Source organism: Daktulosphaira vitifoliae, unplaced genomic scaffold (assembly GCF_025091365.1).
Source record: "Daktulosphaira vitifoliae isolate Bord-2020 unplaced genomic scaffold, ASM2509136v1 Scaffold_57, whole genome shotgun sequence".
Classification (NCBI taxonomy): domain Eukaryota; kingdom Metazoa; phylum Arthropoda; class Insecta; order Hemiptera; family Phylloxeridae; genus Daktulosphaira; species Daktulosphaira vitifoliae.
In genome coordinates this window covers 1-22,616 of record NW_026099626.1, presented here as the reverse complement: position 1 = coordinate 22,616, position 22,616 = coordinate 1, and the positions used below count along the sequence as shown (strand labels likewise).

At 30.7% G+C, this 22,616-nt stretch overlaps 1 protein-coding gene across 1 annotated transcript in view; it reads left to right on the top strand.

Moving 5' to 3' along the window:
- The window catches only part of LOC126908964 (protein O-mannosyl-transferase TMTC2-like), a gene marked incomplete at its 5' end in the record, with an annotated part of 35,340 nt that extends 13,163 nt beyond the window's left edge, over nucleotides 1-22,177 (top strand). Inside the window, 5 exons of the mRNA XM_050691313.1 lie at nucleotides 2,788-3,436; nucleotides 6,195-6,309; nucleotides 15,771-15,856; nucleotides 16,110-16,348; nucleotides 21,962-22,177. Coding sequence (XP_050547270.1) covers nucleotides 2,788-3,436; nucleotides 6,195-6,309; nucleotides 15,771-15,856; nucleotides 16,110-16,348; nucleotides 21,962-22,162 — 1,290 coding nt within the window. The remainder of the gene's footprint in view (nucleotides 1-2,787; nucleotides 3,437-6,194; nucleotides 6,310-15,770; nucleotides 15,857-16,109; nucleotides 16,349-21,961) is intronic.
- Between the last annotated feature and the right edge of the window lie 439 nt (nucleotides 22,178-22,616).

The following is a 22,616-nucleotide window of genomic DNA, read 5'->3' as shown; positions in this document are numbered from 1 at the left end:
ATTCCTATGGCTTCATAATATTTTTATGTTTATATGGCTTCTTCATATTTTTGTATTCCTATGGCTTCATAATATTTTTATGTTTATATGGCTTCTTCATATTTTTGTATTCCTATGGCTTCATAATATTTTTATATTTATATGGCTTCTTCATGTTTTTGCATTCCTATGGCTTCATAATATTTTTATATTTATATGGCTTCTTCATGTTTTTGTATTCCTATGGCTTCATAATATCTATATTTGTATGGCTTTTCAACATTTTTTTTTGCAAATTCGCAACTTCTTACATTTTTTTTTCAGTTTAAATAATGAAACATTTAAAAAAATTATAACAAGAAAATATTTTTTTACTTAAAAGTTTTCTCTTGAAATAATAAAAAAAATCGTTATTACTGATTTATTCTAAAGCGATGAAATTCATAGTTTTTAATGTGAACACTGAAAAAGAATTTTATAATGTAAGCCGTAAATAGTTTCATTTCTTTAGTAAAAATAAATATTGTAAATGTATAACAGAACAATCAATATGAAATATTTGAGAATTTCTAGAGACTTTTCGTTGATTTTTTGTGAACTAAAACTAGATTTTATTACATTTGTCCCTGTAATACAAGCTGATTACTTTAAATCTAGGTAAGCAATATGATACATACATAGAAAAATATATTGAAACATATAATACACTTGTACAAGATATTTAACAAATATTTCATAATTTAATTAATAAATGCAAGGTAAATTCCAACACTAGAAATCGAGTGTCCTCGTGCAAAATAATTTTGCGATATTTATAACATTTTTTTATTAAAATAATAATATTTTTATTCTAGTAAATTATTTCTTTTGTAAACACTTCACACACCTTTTATGTTGGCCTTGATATTTTGTATTAAATTTATTTAATCCATTTCATTAATTAAAATATAAACACAATTTTTTCCATAGTTACTTAGTTGTCAGCGAATTATAATTTCTTATTACAAAAAATTTATCGATTTTAATAGTTTATTTTTCATATTTTTTCTTAATACCTGGAAACATTTTTCTATCGTTATCATAAAGTATTTATAAAAATGAGTAGTGTTCTGTAAACTAATAAAAAAAAATATCCTAAGTTACATTCAAAAGCGTTATTTCAATTAATAAAGCCTCGAGAGACACTCTTTATAAAATTGCAAATACTTTGCTTTATAAAAACGTCTTTGACCATACTGCTTGTGTGTTCCCAAGAGAATGTCATTTTAATAATTCCGGATATAAAGCCGTGAGTCTTTCATATTCTCCCTCGTATTCTTTGAATATATATATATATACATGCATATTTTGTTTTTCGTGATATTTTATTAAATACGTCTACGTCCTGGATGAATTTCTAGATTATTCTTGATATTTTTTACTAAAAAGAGCTTTGCCACAGCGACTTGAATACATTTTCACTTCGTGTGCATACTACCTTTTTTTTGTTAAATGTCTGAAATCAAAATTAAATGGCATAATAAAAATCAATTTAATACCATCGATAGCATATAATTTAACTCATTTTTATATTTAGCTTAGTCGTACAATTTTGATTCATGATTTAACAAACTAATAATTTTTATATTTTTTTCGGAGTATTCTTAAAATTAAGGTTTTTTTATTTTTTAAGATTGCTCATAAACAATTTTATTTTTAATTAAAATTATTTAATACATTACGAAAATATTAAATTTGATTTATTTATGATAATGACTTAAGCAAATTAATTTAAATTGTTAAGAAACAATTTTTTCTATTACATTTTATTGACAAAATTGAAAAGTTCTTAATCTTTATTAAACTGATGTATTCGTCTACAATACATTTTCATAATGACTTTGGCTATACGTCATAAAGATTATGATGTTTCTCGAGATGAATTAGAGTCATCTTTAAAGGATATACATTAAAAACGACTGTAATGGAAGTAATAACGGTAAGTGCACTCAAAACAGTATTAGATAATACATACGACTTGAGTGTGAAATTAAACACGTGTCGCTGTCAATGCGAACAAAGCGCTAAACGACGCCGAACCCCCTCAAGTTCAACATATTATGAAAGTAATAAAAAAAAAAACTAAAGAACAATAGTAATTACTTCAGATTGTATTTAACGTTTTTACTTTATTATGAATTTAACATTTAGTACGTTTTTGTGTCAAAATTCAGTCATTATAATTTACGTTGTATATTTTATACAAAAAATCCACGCAATTATATCACAGAATGTAGCGAACATATTTTTATTGTCAAGTTTGAATACATCATTAAGTTATTGTACGTTTTGAGATATTTAAAAACAACCAGGACAAACGACTTCTTGGAATATTTCATACAATACATTTAATTTCTGGACTTTTGGAGAAAGAAGGGTAATTCAATTGAAAACTTTATGGAAACAAAAACGATCGCTTGAGCCGTTAGTTGTGAAAATAATACGTTTGTTCAATTTCAAATGAATGAGTTATGAGTTTAATTGAGAAAATCTAATCTGAAATACTACTAAAATTCTTATTAGTCCTGAACAATGCTAAATTAGGTTAAGTCACGTTGAAATTGCTCGGAAAAATAATTGATGAAACTCATATCTTCTAAGCTGTTTTAAAACGGTACTATAGAAATAAAATAATAAAAGTTAGGTCAATTATATGACTGGATGATTAAAAACAACTGCAATTTCTCTTGATTGACAATGAATTGTAAAAATAATTAAAATTGATGTAAATTTTCACTCACTTTGATTGTTTATTTTTTTTAAATTTAGATCGAACGAGACAAATCAACACTGAAAATCTTAGTTACGTGTACCGCCCTGATGGTCGTTGGAAGAATGTGTATCATGTCCGGCACAGTGCCTACATTTGCAACATCCGATAACCCAACGGCTAAGCATCCCAATCTTTTGGCGCGGACGTTGACTTTTCTGTACCTTCCACTGGTCAACACTCTTCTTCTGCTCTTTCCGCGGGTGCTGAGTTACGATTGGTCCATGGACGCTGTTCCTCGAATCGAAACTCTTTCGGACCCAAGAAACGTAGCCACACTGCTATTCTACGTCGCTTTGGTGTCTATCGGATGGGTGGCGTTCAAACGGAAACCCGTTGCTGTGGCTTTGGCTATTGCCGTCGCTTCTTATTTGCCAGCGTCCAACTTATTCTTCTACGTGGGTTTTGTTGTGGCCGAAAGAGTACTTTACATACCCAGTGTCGGTTACTGTTTACTCGTCGGTTATTCGGCCACCGTTTTGTCCAACAAGCTGAGAAGCAAAGGTTGTAAAGTGACGAACGCAATCGTCTACGCTCTTTATGCTTCAATGGTACTCGGGTTTAGTGTTCGCACAATACTCAGGAACCGAGTCTGGCACAGCGATGAGACTCTATACAGATCAGGAATTCAAGTGAATCCGCCCAAATGTGAGTATAAACATTATGCTACAAGTATTCTGTCCGCAAAACAACGACTTGAATTTCTTCCAGTATAGTGAAAAATCCATTTTTTAATAATATACATCAATTGCTTCATAAATCTGAAACAATTCATCAGTTTCTAGAAACTTGAATATTTCAATTTCACTCGCTATTTTTTTGGTTATTTATCGTTGTAAAAATGCATTGATCATAATTGCCGGTAAATGCAGTGATGTTATATACTGACAGTTTTCACGAGAAAAAAATTAATCCAATCAAAAAACATTACATTATTTCGTAAAACTTTTTCACTTTGATCTCGTGAATATTTCATCAACATAATTATGTTTTTGTTGAAAACTTTGATAGTATTTAGGCGTTTAAAAATGCATTGATTCAAGAATAAATTATCATAAATACAATTCTGTTTTAATCATTAATTTATTCAATTAAATTTATATCAAAGCAACATCCTCTTTTACTAAAATGTATACTTGTTTCAAAATGAGTCATTATGTTTAATATTCTTTTGTTGAAGTTAACTAACTTTAGCAATAGATCGCAATAGCGCGTAATTATAAAAAATTGTTTGGATTCTCAAATTGAATAAAAACCTCAAATGTATAATTTAAAAAAAAAAAACATTATTATATGTGTTGAAGTTATTAGTTTATACTTTTCCTTCATTAGAGATTCTACTTACGTTTATAATTAACGAAAAAACTGTAATTTTCGATTTTACGTCAATGATCCCTTTGTAAAAGTTCCATAAGAATGTAAATTCAAGTTAACGCTATTTGTTTTCTTATACGCTTGTTAACTTATACTTGTTTATTGATACAACCCTAAAACAAAACTAATGTATTTAAATTACATTCCACGCCATGTTCATACGTATTTCTATAAATTTGTGAGCTTCCTACAAATTGTTAAATGTTCATCGTTTACATTATATACACGCAAAACAAATGTTATCGCTTCAATGCGTTTAATTTGCTAAATTTAATATGATTACTTCATCGAAAACATAGTCTTTGACAAAAGATTATTAAATGTTTATTTGAATTAAAAAGTTCGTACTAAAAAATCTAGCCATTTTTATTTATATACTTTTACCACTCGATATTTAAGTAGACACTATCATTTTTAGTGAAAAGTTATTTATTTCAAATGAATTCCTCCATTATGCAGTCAATTTTAATATTTTTACCGAATACAAACACAAATTTTACATGACAAATATTACTAATTGGCAGAACAGAATTCAGTACTTTATAAATAGTTTAGATTGGCGGAATTGATTACCGTATTTTTATAATTGTTAGATTAATGACGCACTTATGGCAATGGTAGGGGTATTTTGAAGGGTATTTGGCGTATACCGACTAACAATTTAACTAACTTATATCCTAGACAAATAATACTTGTATACTATTCACATTGAATGATAACGTTTACAAATCAGCATAATTAACGTTTACATATGTCCTAAAATAAAAATAGAGGTTTTTCAGAATACACTACTGGGGAAGGGTGAAAAATTCCCATAAAAAAATTACCCGTTTCAAATAAATTTCATTTTCGTACGATGTTCATTACTGTAGTTTGCTTTAATTCAGCTAAACAACACGATAATTTTATGAAAATAGCAATTAATGTGTTATGTAAAATCGCCATAAGACTTCTTAACGACGCGGATTTTAAGATAAAACAAAAAATTTTAGTACCAGGAACTCATGAGAATCATTAACATGTAACATCATTATTCAGACGGCCATATAGAACAATGTTGGTGGCCACTCGAAATTGTTAGCGAGACGGTGGACATCTGAACTCGTCACGCGATACCACATAAATTCCTGGTACGAAATTTCAATGTAAATAAATACTCGCAATTTTATATGACACGACTACAAACATCATCAGTATGTCAGTCGTTGCTGTCGTGGTGCGCTGCTATTGATACATTGTGACCTCGTCGCGAAATTAATGTAAAAGTGCGTTATCCATACCGCGGTTCGGTGCAGCGACTAATCGACGTAACCCGTGCCGGCAATTAATCGGTGCGACTCGTCCCGTACAATGGTGTACATTTTATTTTACGAACGACCCATCGTTGCGGTGCAGTCGCGCGTCCCAACGACACTTGTAAAGTCATTTAGCCGTAGAAGCCCAGTGGACACTCAACTACACAGCTTTATAATAAAACGACAGCAACTAGCCGCCCAACACCTTTTTGCTACACCGAAAACATAAAACCTCATAGATACCTGGTGGTAGATTTTCATGTTTGTTACGAAATCAGTGTGAAATATTAACGATGTTACCTCATGAGTTCCTGGTACGACGTTTTTATAAATTTCCAACGTGGTACTAACCAGTTACAGGATTCTATTTTTAGTGATTACGCAAATTAATGTAAATCCTTGAAAACGCTGTGGCGTTTTATGGAAAATTATTAAAAACACTGTAATGCATATTTCATACGCTTTCGGTTGTTTTGGTGAATAACAAAAGTAATGCGTTTCTTGACGGACAGGTCGTATTAGCGAGAAGACTTTTTTTTTAATACTTAGAATATGTCAGAACGTTGGCTGTGTATTAATTTTGCAAGCTGCACGGCGTTTTTAATTTCGCGTTCCGTTGTGCCGTCAATCAGCCGCCGGCACAGTATCGTTCGTCAGTTTTAATTTAATCAAACTGGATAGATGTGGTCGTTGCTTTTGTTTTTCTTTGCTCGGCCTAACCATTGATTGGATTTCAGCTTACGGCAATCTCGGTTCAATACTCAGCTCCCAGGGCAGAACGAACGAGGCAGAAATCGCATATCGATCAGCACTCAAACACCGTCCGAACATGGCAGACGTCCATTATAATTTGTGAGTATACAAAATGTGTAATTCTATTGTAATCCGTCGGATTGTTTTTGTACGTCATTTCTGGGGAAACTCGATCGGTTCTGCCGATTTCAACAAACATCAATTATTTTCGATATGTTTTCAAACCGCTAAATAAATAAATGATAAATACGGTAAACACGGTTCGAAGCCAATGTTTTCTTTTTATTATATCCGATGCCCGTGTTTGTTATTCTTAATTTATTTCTCCCGTAAAGTATTTCGCCGTAATGTACTTTCGAGAGAGCCGAGTTTCGCGTCCATACGTTACTTTCTGTCTNCTTGGCGTCCATACGTTACTTTCCGTCTTTATTGGGGTTCTGTAAAAAAAACACATATCTCGGTGTTATTCTTTGTCAACGAAACGGAACAATAAATTGATATACCGTAGAAAATACAATTTAACAACACGCCCAAGGAGCTTACGCTGTCCAAAACTTGATGGGTTTCTTACCCGTACCCGGCCCGAACGCGCACCAGTGGTGTGTCATATATACAGACATCAGAAGTTTAGGTATTACAGTTTTATTTATACTCGTTTTTTATCCAGACAAACCCAGCGAGTATAATGTGAATCAATTCGAGTCCACGCTCAAAATACAATAAAGCATCGCCGTTTTTCAATACGTTCAATATGATAAACAATCGAACGAACGAAACGTATTTACCCAACACCTATTGTTTCTTCGCTATTTAACTATTGTTTTAAACTCGTCTAGGTTTTTATCTGACATTTTTCTAAAACACTTCCAACGGGATCACGGTATGTCGGGACAATTTTAATTCACTGTGGACCGGAGTGACTTTTTTTTTAGAAAACTCGACTTGCTACCCGTCGTTTCGGAATATATTGCGACAACCGCTTTCTAAAAACGGCCGTGCAGTTATTGATCAGGACGTTGTTTCCTAATAACCAACAAATGTCAGATAGATTTCTTTTATTCTTCTATATTGGCTGATCATTGCAACAGTGTTGGATGCTGCACGTCCGCAACCGCAGATAAGTTCACCGATTCGGAACAAATGCCGCTGTTCGTATATTAGTCTACCGCCGCACCGTTTAGTTGTGATTGAGAAAGCAATATGTGAAAAAGGGAATCGTTTATAGTCGACAGTGTAGAGCTATCCAGATGTCACCAAGCAATAACCTAGGGACACGACGGACATAAAAAAGAAGCACATAAAATTAGGATCGAATATCGCCCCGGCCGAACTGGCGATCGAATCCAACGCACGTATTACATACGCACACGACTTTCAGTTTCATGTCCGTCGAAAAAACTTTTGTAAAACTTTTTTGTTTTTAATTAAAAAATTCTAATAGTTTAACGTGACACAAATATAGAAAAACTTTGCGATTGGCCAACTCGTATGGCTTTAGTAAAATTTCCATAAATTTATCGGTATTGAAAACCATTTGAATTACTATAAATCGCGGGACACTGTAAATTGGACGTTTTCAAATGTTTTTTCGGGCATTTATCAGAGAGATATAATAAAAATAACAAAAACTCGTTTTCATAAAACGAGCGGAAAAAGTTTTTTTTTGTAATAAATTAAACATTGGGAAAACTTTCGATAGTTGAGAATAATAACTGAAAACGGTCATTAATTAATGGTCTTTGTGTTCGAAACTCGTGGATTTTTGTATCCAATATAATTTTAATGAGCTCTAAGAACATCGACCGATGGCTTTCGCTAAAATCGCTCTTAATAATTGATACGACGTTATGAAACAAAAGCGGGTCATTCGTTTATTTCAACAAGAGCTAATGAATTAGTTTCGTATAAATAAAAGCACATTAAGTGTGTGCTACACACGATACGAGTAATAAATTTCAGCTTTATCGCGTTGCACAGTATTTGCCAACACTTTGTTTTTAATCATCGTTAAACGATTTCCTATGTTAACTGGCCGTTTAAGTTAATTCTTTGTTCGCATAAAATCGTGTAGACCATCGAATAAACTATAGATAATTCCACGTGAACCGTCGTAACCGAAATGCATGTTTTAGGGTAGTAAAAAAACGGCGAATATATTATTAGAACAACGTTCCTAATGTTGTTGTTAATGTGCGAGCCCTTTTACTTAGAAAACAAAATCGGTTCGCTGTAGACGCTGATGATTTTATGCCGTCCAATAATGTCTGCGAAAAAACTAGAGTCCAAATGACAATACCGAGTTGATGAAAAGCTCGGGATGATTAATTAATTTATGAAAGGTCGTAGTTTGCGCGCGGAATTCGCCCGCCGAACAAATAACAATAAAAAGTTATTTTTCCGTTCTATTTCAATTCGTGAAAAGCGTTCGTAATGTCAAATGTATTGTCGGAAAACGGAGTTCGTGACCTGACAAAAGCGTCACACCAACTGAAAATTCGCGACCACCTCCCGACGGCTCTGTTGACTTTCGAATTGTCACAAACGTGTAGATACGACACGACATTTCGTTCGGAGTATCATTTTCGAGAGTTCGGAGTACACGTTTCGCTGGCGGTGTGCAGAAGACGTGTCGCGGACGACGTCGGGTTTAAAAAATAGTAATAAAAAAGCGGGTCTCGTCGCGGGTTGGGTTTCGGTGAAAGGCGCGCCGAGGAAAGGAGCACAAAGGGCGCCGGATGAGAGTGTAAACACGAGATGGGATAAAACGAAAGATTAATGAACCGGGTGGACCATATGCCGATTTTCTCACGTTGTATAAGCTGAAGCAACTGGTGCGTGCGGTGGTGTGTAGAGCTTGTGGTGTGTCGCACACATTCCACGTTCACGGACTGATAAAGCGTTTTTTTATTGCCCGACTTTATTCCGACGCCATTACGCACCAACAATGACGAACTTTGGCCTATTGAGTTTATTTCAAAGATTCCGTCGGCGTATTTAAATTAACATTTCACCAGATACCATTAAAATTTAATAAACCGTCTAAATCGTCAAATGTATCCGAGTACGAGTGTTTTATTTTAATACAGTTGAAATATTTACGAATCGTTTGATTTTCACATTCATATTTAATAACATGCGACCTTTGTACTGAATTCAAGGCGTTTTATCAGTTCCCCAATTCATAGTCGCTTAATTATGTATTCTCTATTCGCTGTCATATCGAATAGCTTTTTTTGTTATAGACTTCTTATGGAATTAGTTAGTTAAGTAATATTGTACGAATAACAATAGATAAATAATTGAGTTCCTATCCGTAGCTATGAATAAATAAAAACAAAATAATTAGCTCGAGCTACGGAAAAAACTTTTGAAAGAAACATAAATTTATAATTACTTCGCCGAAAAGATCATTTCTATTAAAATGTTTAGTCTGAACTAGTAAATCGATTAATTCTCATAAATTCGTGTGCCCTTACGAATTAGACTTGTCAAATGAAATATTCACAATTTAACAAACTCTTCTATCTTCATTACGTCCACTTCCTTTCGTTTCTGTTCTTATACAATGCTGACGGTGATATTTTTAATAATCTTACCGAAAGTAACTTTTTTTAACATTGAAGCCACTTGGATATTTAATTTTGTTTAAAAGCGACATTGAATCGGCGTCTTCTTCAGTGAAATGAATCCAACAACATTTAAGTACAATGGAATATTAATGTCATTGTATGAACATCATCGTAAATGAAAAAATTAAAGACATTATTAATACGTTTTTCTGTTCTATACAATGAAGAAAAATCATGTGCTTAGAGTACAAAATAATTACTTCCGATCAATTTTTAAGTAATTAAAAACTAAATTCAATGATCATAATAATAGAAACGATTGAATGCTTAATTGAACTACATTTAAAGAACAATATAAATTTCTAATAACTTCAACTTATTTTTTAAGAATCGTCCAAGTTAGATTTATTTTAATTTTAAAAAAAACTAGTCGGTTCCCAAGGTAATCTAAACGGAATTTTGTGATACAAATTAATTTTTAAAAATACTATTTTTTCGCTTTTAGATCGTCACGTTCTAACAAAGACTTTAACGATTTATCTTATTTCCTTTTTACAATCAAAAACCCGCCAAACACAATGACCGTTTCATTACAAATTTAAAAATGGATTCAATTATTTTATAACGCGAAGTACTCACTTTTGGTGAAAAATCAAAAACGTAGTTTTTTTCGACATGAATTAATTATTATCGAAATAACCTTTTTTTAATCTTAACTTGGTATTATAATTAGCTAACTGAAAGCGTGCAAATACTTAAATATACATTATGAAATACTAATAATAGTTAAATTTAAGTAATTTTAGTGGTTCAATTGTAAACGATTGCACGGGACATTTACAAAATCTCCGTTGATATTATATTTTGTTTTATTAAATAAAAAAACACAAGTTTAAAACCATTGAGAACTACCACCTAAAGAAACGTAAAGACCCTTTTCATGACAATACTTTCTGGAGAGTACATCAATATTGTTTTTATGGCAAGCCACTTGATGTTTATTTTCATTTCAAAAGACATTCATAAACAAGTGTTGGTTTTAAAAGAAAGTTGAAACAATAAAACGGCAAACAAATTAATAATCATTATTTATACAGATCAAATTCAATTTACGCTGTTTTCCATAATTTCTATTTTTTTTTTATTTAGACCATTAAATGAAAATTTCTAAAAAGTGAACGAAACTGGACCTCGGTCGGTTTATCGGAGTCGTCACGCGTGGCTTTTGAATTGAGCTCACTTGATTATTTTTTGCTGATGTGAGGGGAGGGAGGGTGACGATTTATCGTTTAAGGTATATGACGGCAGTATTACGTGTTCTGGCGGTTACGAAGGGTTAAAAGGATATTAATTCTTGTTAAATGGCCGTGTTAAATGCCACGGCATGTGCACCGGGTAATCGTTTGGCGGCGGAATGCCTCCGAGCAAACGGTAATAGCGCACATTTCTCGGACAACAGGTCGCCATAAATTAGACGTGCCTCCTGCGCCGATGTTCCTTTGCTTAAACTTCACCCGCAATTCCAAAGGCCCGCGCCCTTTAGTTTCTTTTTTTCACGGTCTACTAAACGATCTATCAGTGCAAATGTCAATGCGATAAATGCGCAATTACAAACGGTTATGTTGTGCGCCTAAACTGCCCTTCCGTTTTCGATTAAAACGGTTCGCGTTTAGTACGGGAAATATGTTCTTTTATCGGCACTGTCGATTTTTAATAAAACTCATTATTGTCAACTCCCTCGTGTACTTTTGACGAGTTATTTTTTTCGGCGCCCAATAAATTATGTATTTTGTTTGTGAAACAATCCTGTTAACAGTGCAAACGTTTGTTAATAATTAATGAGAACGCACATCATAGAATATTTCGCTGGAAATTAACGTATTAATTAGTAATTGGAAATTACTTTAATAATAGACTATCGATTCCATAGGAGAAATATTCGTTTGATATTCATAGCAAATTTATATTACAATAGGCTGTGTATACCCAGTGAATAATACGTTTAATTCAGTCTCCGAGGTGACTGTTTGACGTCTCGCCACTGTATTCATTCAATCGCCAACCAGAACTGTACTTTCGATAGTATTTTATTGATGTGTCGATGTTGTTTTCATCTATCAATTACACTACTCGAGTGTTTGAATCGAATAAAAATGGATGTTTTTGATTTAGCCGCGACCACAACACCCAAACGTAACGTTGTCGAACGTATGAGATTTTAAATCTTATGAAAGTTTGGGATGCGACGAGTCGGAAATTCGAAATGATTTACTGCTATTTCGGCACTCTCCACGCACATTTTAATACGTTCGCATTAATATTTACATAGCGACGGCCGACAAAAAACCAGGCGACCCGTTACACGTTAAATTGCCCGTGTACAGTTCTCGGAGCAGTTTGTGTGCGGCGCACATTACGCTAGCGTAAGAAATGGACAAAAATTAATTTTCTCGTTTGTTACTACAAAAAGTTCGAGATAGTGTGCGGCTAATGCGAATGTACGTGTTGTGTATAAATTGCACACGTACGTGTCACGTGCACGGCTTTGAACTTGGAAGACGACGGGGCGGCCGGGGGTAGTTTATGACGGTTTGTACTGCGGAAAGGCGTTCAAGTTAGCCTCATAATTGCAATTTCAACTACTGCGCCGTGACTTTGCGTTAACTCGGAGGTGAAAAATTTTATTTACAGTTGCAAGTGACGGCCGTCATTTTCAAGTTAAACTCTGATGAAACTCGGTCGACGTTAACACACACACACACACACAAACATTGGTCGTAACCGCAACAGTTGCGAAAAAATAACCATTCCGCCAATTCAGAACTTTGCGATTGTTTTCCAACATTTAAGAACAAAAAGGCAATTAAGCAATAGAATGAACGGACGTTTCAAAAACAGTTATTTTTCTAAGAATTTTAATTTTATCATATTGAACATTTAATATTAATCGAAATATTCAATCAATCGTTACCGTTGATTAGTTTTTTAAATTAAATAAATTCTAGAAATTTATATACTTACTAACTTGAATAAATACCGTTAAAATAATAAAAAAAAACATTCATTGTAAGTACTTTAACGGCTTTTTGTACCAACCTGTCACAACTAATATAATAATTAAAAGTGACTCAAATCCAACTGCTCCACGTAACAATACAGTTTAATTACTCGTCGAAAATTATCGCCGAGTGTCAACACTTAACATCTTTAAGCCGTTGAAATTTAATTTTATTCGCCACATTCACTATCATTTGATTTTATTACCGCTAAATATAAATAAACCGATATTTTTTTCAACTGTAAAAATGATAATTGATTATGTAACAACTATATTTATTTTTGTCCCAAGTTAAAATAAGTACAGCTTTTGAGTAAATGTTTTCATATTACTTAAACCATAAAATAAGTACTTAATGCTGTCAAAAGCACCTAAGAAAAGCACAAAATTCTGTTTTTGTAGTTCAGAAAATATACTTTTATAAAGACTTGAGAAAGGGTCAAATAAAACATACTCTCGAGTCTAGTCTTCTTTATATCAATCTGCCTCGTGCAATGCTAGTACCATATGTCTCTCCAAGTAAAAATAACAAATGATTATACGCGAACAAGCAATTTTAACCAGGAAATTGAATGATATACTTAAAGAAAAAATGTGCCTGATAGATTTATCACAGAACGAGGTGTTATGTCAAGAGTAAAATGAAAATAATAAACAAAACTTATTTATTTAAGTGTATTATATTCACTGACCTTTAAGAAAAATCATTTTCTATTCCAATATGCACAAAACCTTATTAGTAATAAATTAGAGTTTCTTTGCATATTTTCAGAAACACAATAAATAAAATTCACGCAAACGTAATAAATTTGAACTTTTTTAAAAAGAATCGAACTTTAACTCTACAAATGAAAAAAAAGGTATACAATTAATTAGTTCTTTCTATTCGCGGAAATTATATTTCATAAAAACATCATTGACAGGGAATATTTTTCTTTATAATTGTATATTTATAACAATAATTAAATACAAGTTAACTAGATCACATAAAACTAAATTAATTTTTCTTATTATTTGACTAATGAGCATTTTTTATATGTATACAGTTTGAATAAAATACGTTTTCTATCTTTATCTTTTGTTTCATAGAAGATTTACAAATTTAAATTTACGTTGGTAGTTTTGTGTGTATTTAAACTTACTAATAAATTTAAGATTTTTTTTTTAAACTTTTTGCATTATAATCCTTTTAATTAATGTAGTAATTCGTTTCAATTGTTTTTTAGTATATTCTTATATTTTGTTTCGTGTTATTTTTATTTTCACAAATATTCCCATTCTATTCACTAGTAGTAAAGTTTAAAACTTTTAAGATTATACTCGGAACATATTCTCTACTACTGTANTTTATTCACTAGTAGCAAAGTTTAAAACTTTTAAGATTATACTCGGAACATATTCTCTACTACTGTAATATTAAAAAGAATGATGTATTTTTTCCAAATAATTTTCAAACATTAATTATGGTCTACACAAAAATCACAATTGTACATAATTTTATAATGATTTATAGAAACCATTATTAGTAAAAAAATGAATTTTTCCTTTAATAATATACAAATGTGTCTCCATAAAAAAATTAAAGGAAAACAATTCGCAGAAATTAAATTTTAATACACGTGTAAAGCTGTGAACTGGCATTTATTTACTCAAAATGAGCATACAACTTTATAGTACAACTTTGATAACATCAAAGTTCGAAAAACGGAATTCATTAAAAAAAAAAAGAATATAACAGTAAAATAATTTCCTGAAATATTTTTGACTAAAGAACACGTTTGAAGAAATGAATGAGCACTATTTATTTATTTTTGATTTCTCCCGAACAATAAAAAGAGATAACATTTTGTGTAAGCAATCGAGAAAACGCACTTCAAGTGTAATTATAATTTCTATATAAAATATACTTAAAATAAAAATTGAATTTTTATTTAATTGTTTTTAATACTATTTGTTTCTTTAGTTAAATGTTTAGTTTAGTTAAATGAACTATTTATGTTAGGACATTTTTTCACTTATTAATTTTATTTTATTATACATTATTAAACCTCAATAGTTGTTTTGAACATATTTTTTTAGAATAAATTGGATTTTAATCTCTATAATTATATAGTTTTAATTATGCATAGATAATTGTGAAGACGTTATTTTCAATTCATTACGAGTATAATATTATCAAAAAAAAAAAAAAAAAAGCTCGGAAAGGTTAGTAAAACTACATTACGTTCCAATCAAAACAAAAATAGAAAGCACTCGTGTGTTCAACGCATTTTACACAGAAAAGAAATCCTCTGGATGTATTCTTGAAATGCATACTTCATTGAGCACATTGAATACATTGTTAAAATAATAAAACTAACTTCTCGAGTATTGTTTTTTCTGGATATTATCATCTAGCAAACTTTTCTATGTTATATTTAACTTTGCGATAAAAAAGAAAATTTAATAATATCTTTAAATTTTTTTTTTCTTATCTGATTAATAAAGAAAACTCCTTGAAAATAAAATAAACAAATACAAATAAGTGCAAGTTGAGTTAATATTTCTTTTATCATACCTCATTTTTTATAATAAATTTCTGTCTGGTACGTTAATAAGCACAGTTTTATACTTTTTTCTTCCACTTGATTAAAAAACGTAGAACATTGGATGCTAACATTATTGAAATATTATAGTACTGAGAAATGAATATTCTTTAAGTTAATTAAAATAGTGATATATTTTCACTACCAAACGATTAAAAATAACTTTATTAAAAAGGAAAAAACAAGATCGGGTTTTTGTACACAACAAAAATTATAATAATTATAAATAAATATAAATATTTGATTACAGTAATTTTCTTTTTTATATTAGAAAATTGAATATTTTAAAATCACAACTACACATTTTTAAAAGTAAATGGTTTTGTCATCAGTTAATTTTTTTTTAAGGGGAAATTTATTGAGAAATAATCAAAAGTACGAAGAAGCAATAATTAGTTACCAATCGGCGATTAATTTTAGACCTACTCTAGCACGTAAGTAGTAAATTAGTGACAATCTCTAATTTTTTATATCAAATTGAACCTAAAAAAATGTTATTAAACATATATTTTGTACAACCGCATTGAGTACGAACCCAAACCCCGTAAAAAATTGTTATTTCAATAGCCAACGTTAAAATAATGTATGAACGTCATTCACTAAATTTCAATTCCGATTCTGAACAAATTGTGTTGGTAATATACTATAAAATAACTAAAAAGTTGTTTAAATTATTTTCTCTTGCAGTTGCTTATCTTAGCTTGGGAGATTGTTTGGCCCTTACTGGCAAAACAACCGAAGCTGAAAATATTCTTAACAAATGCTTGTTGCTTGATGGTTCTTCGGTAAAAGATATAAAGACACACTTGAAGGCACAAAAGTCTTGTGTTTTGAGGTTAGGAAGACTGTTTGCGTCGTTGGGTAGACATCGAGACGCGGTTGCCTTGTTCGAATCGGCTATGAAGACTGACAAAACTTCCTCGCAGGTAATTAATTAATTATTTATAGTTAAACAAAATTACGAGTTGATTCTCATATAATTTGAACATTCATATATGAATCGATATTTCTCTACAGCATATTCTTATAAAATATTACTCTCGAAAGTGAAGAATATGAAAGTGTTACTTTCAAAAGGATTCGTTTTTCTTGTATTGCGGTAGAAATTAGAGTCTGAGTAAAATGACTTAAAAAGCCAGTTATTGCACCGCGTACGGGGAATATTTTATTTCTTATTTAAAAGGGTTTCTGAAACGCAATAAATGTCCCAGCATTTTGAAGTCTCGGTTGACTAGACATCACACACAATAACAGAAGAAAGACGAGATCCGTTGACGAATTCTCATTACACGCCGTAGCGATTTCTCAAATGGGTATGCGCTCGTACATTTCTCTGGCGCTCATGTACAGCAGACAGACTTTTAATTTATATTGGTACAGAACCCGAAGTCAGCAAACAGTTATTAATATAATTCCTCCAAACACACACACACACTCCCTCTCTCAAGTATACATATATATATAGACATTATACCTCCTACTCTTCCTCAGTCTTAACTTCCAGTATGTTGACCGCCACCTCCACACGCCGTCGCGTCTTCGTCTCGGCGAGATGATAATATACACTTTGCGTTATTATTGTTACAGCGGAGGCCTTAAATTTCACGGCGGTCCCGAGTGACTGAAGAGTTATTAGGAAAATGAAAACTGAGAAAGAAAATATAATAATATCTACATTTTTTTCTCAAAACCACTGAAAGTTCCGCAAAAGTTCTTTTAATACACTTACCAAAACCGTATCCAGACCGTTTTTAATCATTTATTTTTTAAAAATAAACTCATGGGGTATTTCGGTTATGTGAAATTTATTTCAGAAGTAGTCTTACCTAAATTGAAATTTAATCAGAATTTTATTAACACTTTTATACATTAATAAGTAATTATACACCACCATTTTTATTAAATATTAATTAGTACTTAAAATTTTATATATTACCCAAGTTGACAATAAATAAACGTCTTTTGAAAAATACATTATGATTTCATTAATAGTGTAAATTAATTAAATTAGGTAGTGAACATTTCACTAGGAAAAATATAAACAGTTATTGTTTATAAAAAGACAATTTGACACACAAATATTTTCTATGATCGCACAATTATTGTATAATTTAATTTAAATTTTCCATGTATTTATTTCTAAGCTTAATTTTACATATTATTAGAAATAAGCCTCAAAATGAGATTTTATTTCTTTTTATATACTGAAACACGAACGTTATTTTTAAAATAGTTTTATTACACTTGGGGCCCCTACATCGTTCGATCAAATTTCGCGCACACCTTTTGATCAACTATTCAATCTACCTTTAAAAAGTCCCACCATATTGCCCTTCTCAAAGTGTTCTACATAGTGTTAGTATAAAAAATAAAAAATGGAGCTACTGTTGTGTATTACTAGGTTTTTTTCAGTAGTGTCAAGAGACGATATTGAAAAAAAAAAAAAAAGACCTTTGCTGTGCTTAGGATTAGAAAACCATTGAAGATACTGTCTGAGACTTTGAAAAACCATCGCAGAGAGATAAAACCCCTTAGGTTTACCTAAAGGACATAAAGAAAAGATCGAATAATTTATGAACCCTGCATACATATATATTTACCATATACGTATTTACTATTACTCACACACGTTCAATAGCGGAAGTGATCAGTGTGCTTATATTGAAACCACATTATTTTAAGAGAAAGAGAGAAGGCAACAAATTGCATGAAATGGGCAGAGAGCGAGGGCGGGGAGGTTCAGGGATCAAAATGATGTGTCTATTCATGTTTCGATGTGTGTAAAGAAGGGAAGATACACTATTGAAAATCTAAAAGACGACTGTTGTAGTCAGCACCGTGTGGTTGAGTTGCATTTCATGTGCTTGTGTGCCAGTAAGGGCTAATCCGATTGCTTTCATTCAACGACATTGGTGACACGATCGTCACGGGTAGTGGTTTTCAATTCAATAGAAATCCAGCGTTCGAAAGATGTTATATTGAAAGTCTGCCCTTAATTTCTATGTCCCTTATTGTCTATTGACCTCCAAATCCCAAAAATAGTACACGTTCTATATACTTTTGTTATTACTAAAGAAAAGTTAGACGTTAAGTTGAAGAATACCACGCAATTTGATAAAAAAAAACGGTTTTATGAAATGTCAATAAAAAATATTGTTAAATATCTTTTAAATAAAATGTGTATTGGTAAGTGAACTAAAGAATCTCATCTGATCAAATTACAAGTATTCCAAAAATGTATTTAAAAAAATAATCAATAATGGTCAGGCACGTTTTTTTTATTCCGTGTATTTCAAAAGAATACCGGCCTACAACTCTTCTAAAGAAAAATAAAATCGACCGGTTTTATAGAACAACTCTCTTTTCATCACTAACAAAATAAATACCGACCGAGTAAAATGTTTTTTTTTCATCGAAACGGTTTCAACTTTGACAACAAATATTTATTTTTAATTTAAATTCAATCTTTAGAGATATAAAAATAAAATAATAACGGTTTTCGACTATTTATAAACAATATAAAGAGAAAATGATTATGTTTTATAATTGATTAATATCAAAAAAAAAAAATTAATCAATGACTAAACATAACAATGTATAAAATTAATACTTTCACCTTTTCAATACACAAAAATAAATAATACCAACTTTTCATTGTTAATTTATATTATTTGAGTAAATAGTGTTTTTAAGCCAATACGTATTATTAAAAATATAAAATTTTTATATTTAATATTTATTTAAGACATACTTGTATGGACGGAGTTTTACATAGGCAATATTACTACATTGACGGATATTATTGCCTAGGAAATAATAATAATGAGTAGTTAGCATGAAATTAATTCAAGATAAATTTCTATAAAATGTCTAATACTTGGAATATTTTATAAATAAAAAGTAAAAAGAACTTTCCATAATTTTTGACTTTTTACTAAAAATTAAATAAAGAATAATGTAATTGATTCTATTTATAAAGGATGTCACTACCAGCTTTTCTCTAAATTATAATAGGTATATAAATGTTAGTAAATTACTAGGAATCAAATTAATTATGTGAATGAACCTTTTGTATTTTTACATTTCTATTGAGACCAGCCGAGGTTAAGGCAATTCTTTTAAACGCGCTTTAATGACACCTCTAACTCGTTTTGTTTGTGTTCATTAGAAAGAGGCGTCTTTCTTCTTTCTTTTTCTTTGGAATTACTTTCTTTTTTAACCGTTGTTTTTATTAATAACTAAAAAAAAAAAACGCTTCTACCCCTGAAGTTTTTGGACAACAATATCCCGAGGATTTTTAATAAAGACGTCTAACAAAAGCTTGCAAGTTACAGTAATTAATCAAAACATTTTTCTCTCACTCCGCTTGTTCCGGAAAACAAGGCCAAGTGGATGTTAAGAGCGTCATTGAGTTTCCATACAATGACCGTCTCGAAAGTTCACCCTGAAAACAATGGTAGGCAAGTGTTTTTATTTTTTTTTCTTTTGGCACTGTGGACAGATCAAAACTTATGCTCGAGCACCTCTAACTTATTATACACGTGTGTATGTTGAAAACAATGAATCGTTGTCAACTCGGAATAGCAGCACAAAATATTTCACAAGTGTGAAGAAACTCTTTTGAAATTTTATAACCCACGTACACGTCTTAAATTCAACACATTACAATGTTCTTTTGTATTTGTAATCAAAGTAAAACTTATTATAACTTTTACATATACTCTCATTTTAGGCGACAGAATTAAATTATACTGCTTTGGATGAATAATAATGTTCGACGTTGAAACTACTTTGATTGTTTAATTAGTACAGCTTTGTACTAATTAAATTAAATATTTTAAATAATAACACTAATTTTGTAAAGAAAAATGTAAGAATAAAATAATACAATACGAAAAATTATTTTTTTATCGTTTTTTCGTTTTGTGAACAAAATAGATCGAATAATAGTAAACGTTATTCAATGACGTTCAATTAAAAATAATATCTAATTCTACAAATTTGATCTTTTTTAATTCCACGTTTCGATAACAATTAGTAAACCTATCCAAAAGACGACTCTTCAATCAAACTTTGAGAAGAGTTAAAATAGTTTACTTATGTATGCTTTCACTTTTGAACCAAAGTCAATTAAACTTGTCTACTTGGCAGCATAACAATATGCTCTAAGTTTATTACAAAACTATGTTTTCAGTACTATACATATGTTTGGGTGATGAATGTGGAGCCATTGAATGAAATTTGTTGTTTACAGACGAGTGTGATTTATACGTGTAAATACTTATTTCTTCGGATGTTGGCAATTTAATCTTACTAAAACAGGACACGTTTGTTTGAAATTAGATTCGAGTATAAAGACTAATCAATATTGTTTGACACAACCTATTCGCTCAGTTTAAACACACGCGACATTTAAAGTCCATTTGTTTATAACAAAACTAAATTGACCTTAATGATAAATACTCGAAACAATATTAATTGAACGTTGCTTTTAATTATAGTAACACTGTCTTTGAAAATCATCATTTCACACAGGAAGTGTGTAAAATAAGATACTAGAAATTATTAAGTTCAAAAAAACGTATAAAATTAGTGTAAGTATTCGCGTTCTAATGTTCAAAATGATCGATTCGTCGTGATTTTTAACATTTTCAACGATTTAACGAGTCTTCAAAGAAATAGCTGGTTTATAAACTAATGTCAATCGTAGTTTAAAAACCTATATGTGAATAATTATTTAACCTAAATAACTTGCTTTGCAACGATGTCCCTTTTTTTTTATACGTATTGCATATTATTTTGTAATTTTACTCTATTATACAATCAATAATATAGTCAACCTAAATTATTTAATAAGTATTTAATGCATATTATATTGAACGAGTCAACTAAAATATATTATGTACAGACACATATTATATACGTGTATTGATATCAGTCGCCACGTGCATGTTTAACAGTATCTAGTAAAATGTTCATTTGTAATATCATTAAAGCTACAGTAACCAACTGTAATTAAAATAATAATAGACTACCGAGTAATGTACACATGGCCAAATTCGTGTAATTGATGATTTCGAGATGGTAATAAAAAAAGGTAAACCTATTAATAACAAAATTATTTTCTTTGTATAAGCTTAAAAGTGTATTAAATTTATCTATAAAATATATAGGTTATTATGAATTTTCATGTAATACATGAATATTTTAATTAATAAAATCCTAAAAGATATTTGCATAAAATACCGTTTGTTATTACGTGTATGTGATTTAAAAACTTTATTAATCCACAAATCCCTAGGTCCGTTAGAGGTGCGCTAGCAAGTAATTTGTTCGGTGCAGTTTTGTTTAATTTTACTTTAACTGTAGATAACTTGTTTTGAAATCCCACAAAACTATTTTAATCTCACTTAACCCCAAAAAGTTTCACGGAGAAAACATTATTTCACCACAGACGGTGTTATTGTGTTATCAGAAATCATAAAATGACACAAAAATGTATACATATCTACTATAATTGACAAAATGGTCATTTTCAGATGATGATTATGGCATTAGCGGATTCATTAGTAGCTCTTAATAGAGACTCTGATGCTGAAAAGTATTACAGACAATTACTCCGAGTGAACCCTTCAGACATTTCAACTTTTCTGACCTACGGAAATCTATTGGCAAAAAACGTAAGTACTACAGCAATTTTTACTGCAAAAGGGTACTCGACATTTACCACAACCAAATAATGTATGCCCATAATTACAGTACACTGAATATTGTCAATAATTAAATAATAAAGAGCAAAAAATAAAATTAACATTGATTAAAAAAAATTACTGAAGTAAATTTTTACTATTTTGGAACTCCACAAATTTAGATCCCCGAAATAATCTAACTGGCAACGCTGGTCTTCAAACGAGTACTATTTTCAACTTGATTAACTAAATATTAAGTGTACTCGTTTTAAACCATTTGTTAAGTCTGCTGTAAAGCTTAATGTTATTGTAGAAGATAAATATACGGAAATTTCAACACAATAGCAACCTTAAAATGTCAGTCCTGCGTTAGTGTCGATTNCGGAAATTTCAACACAATAGCAACCTTAAAATGTCAGTCCTGCGTTAGTGTCGATTTATTAACGTTAAAATATGCAACTGTGAAACATTATTGCTTTTTTTCTTAAATTAAAAAAATAGCGTT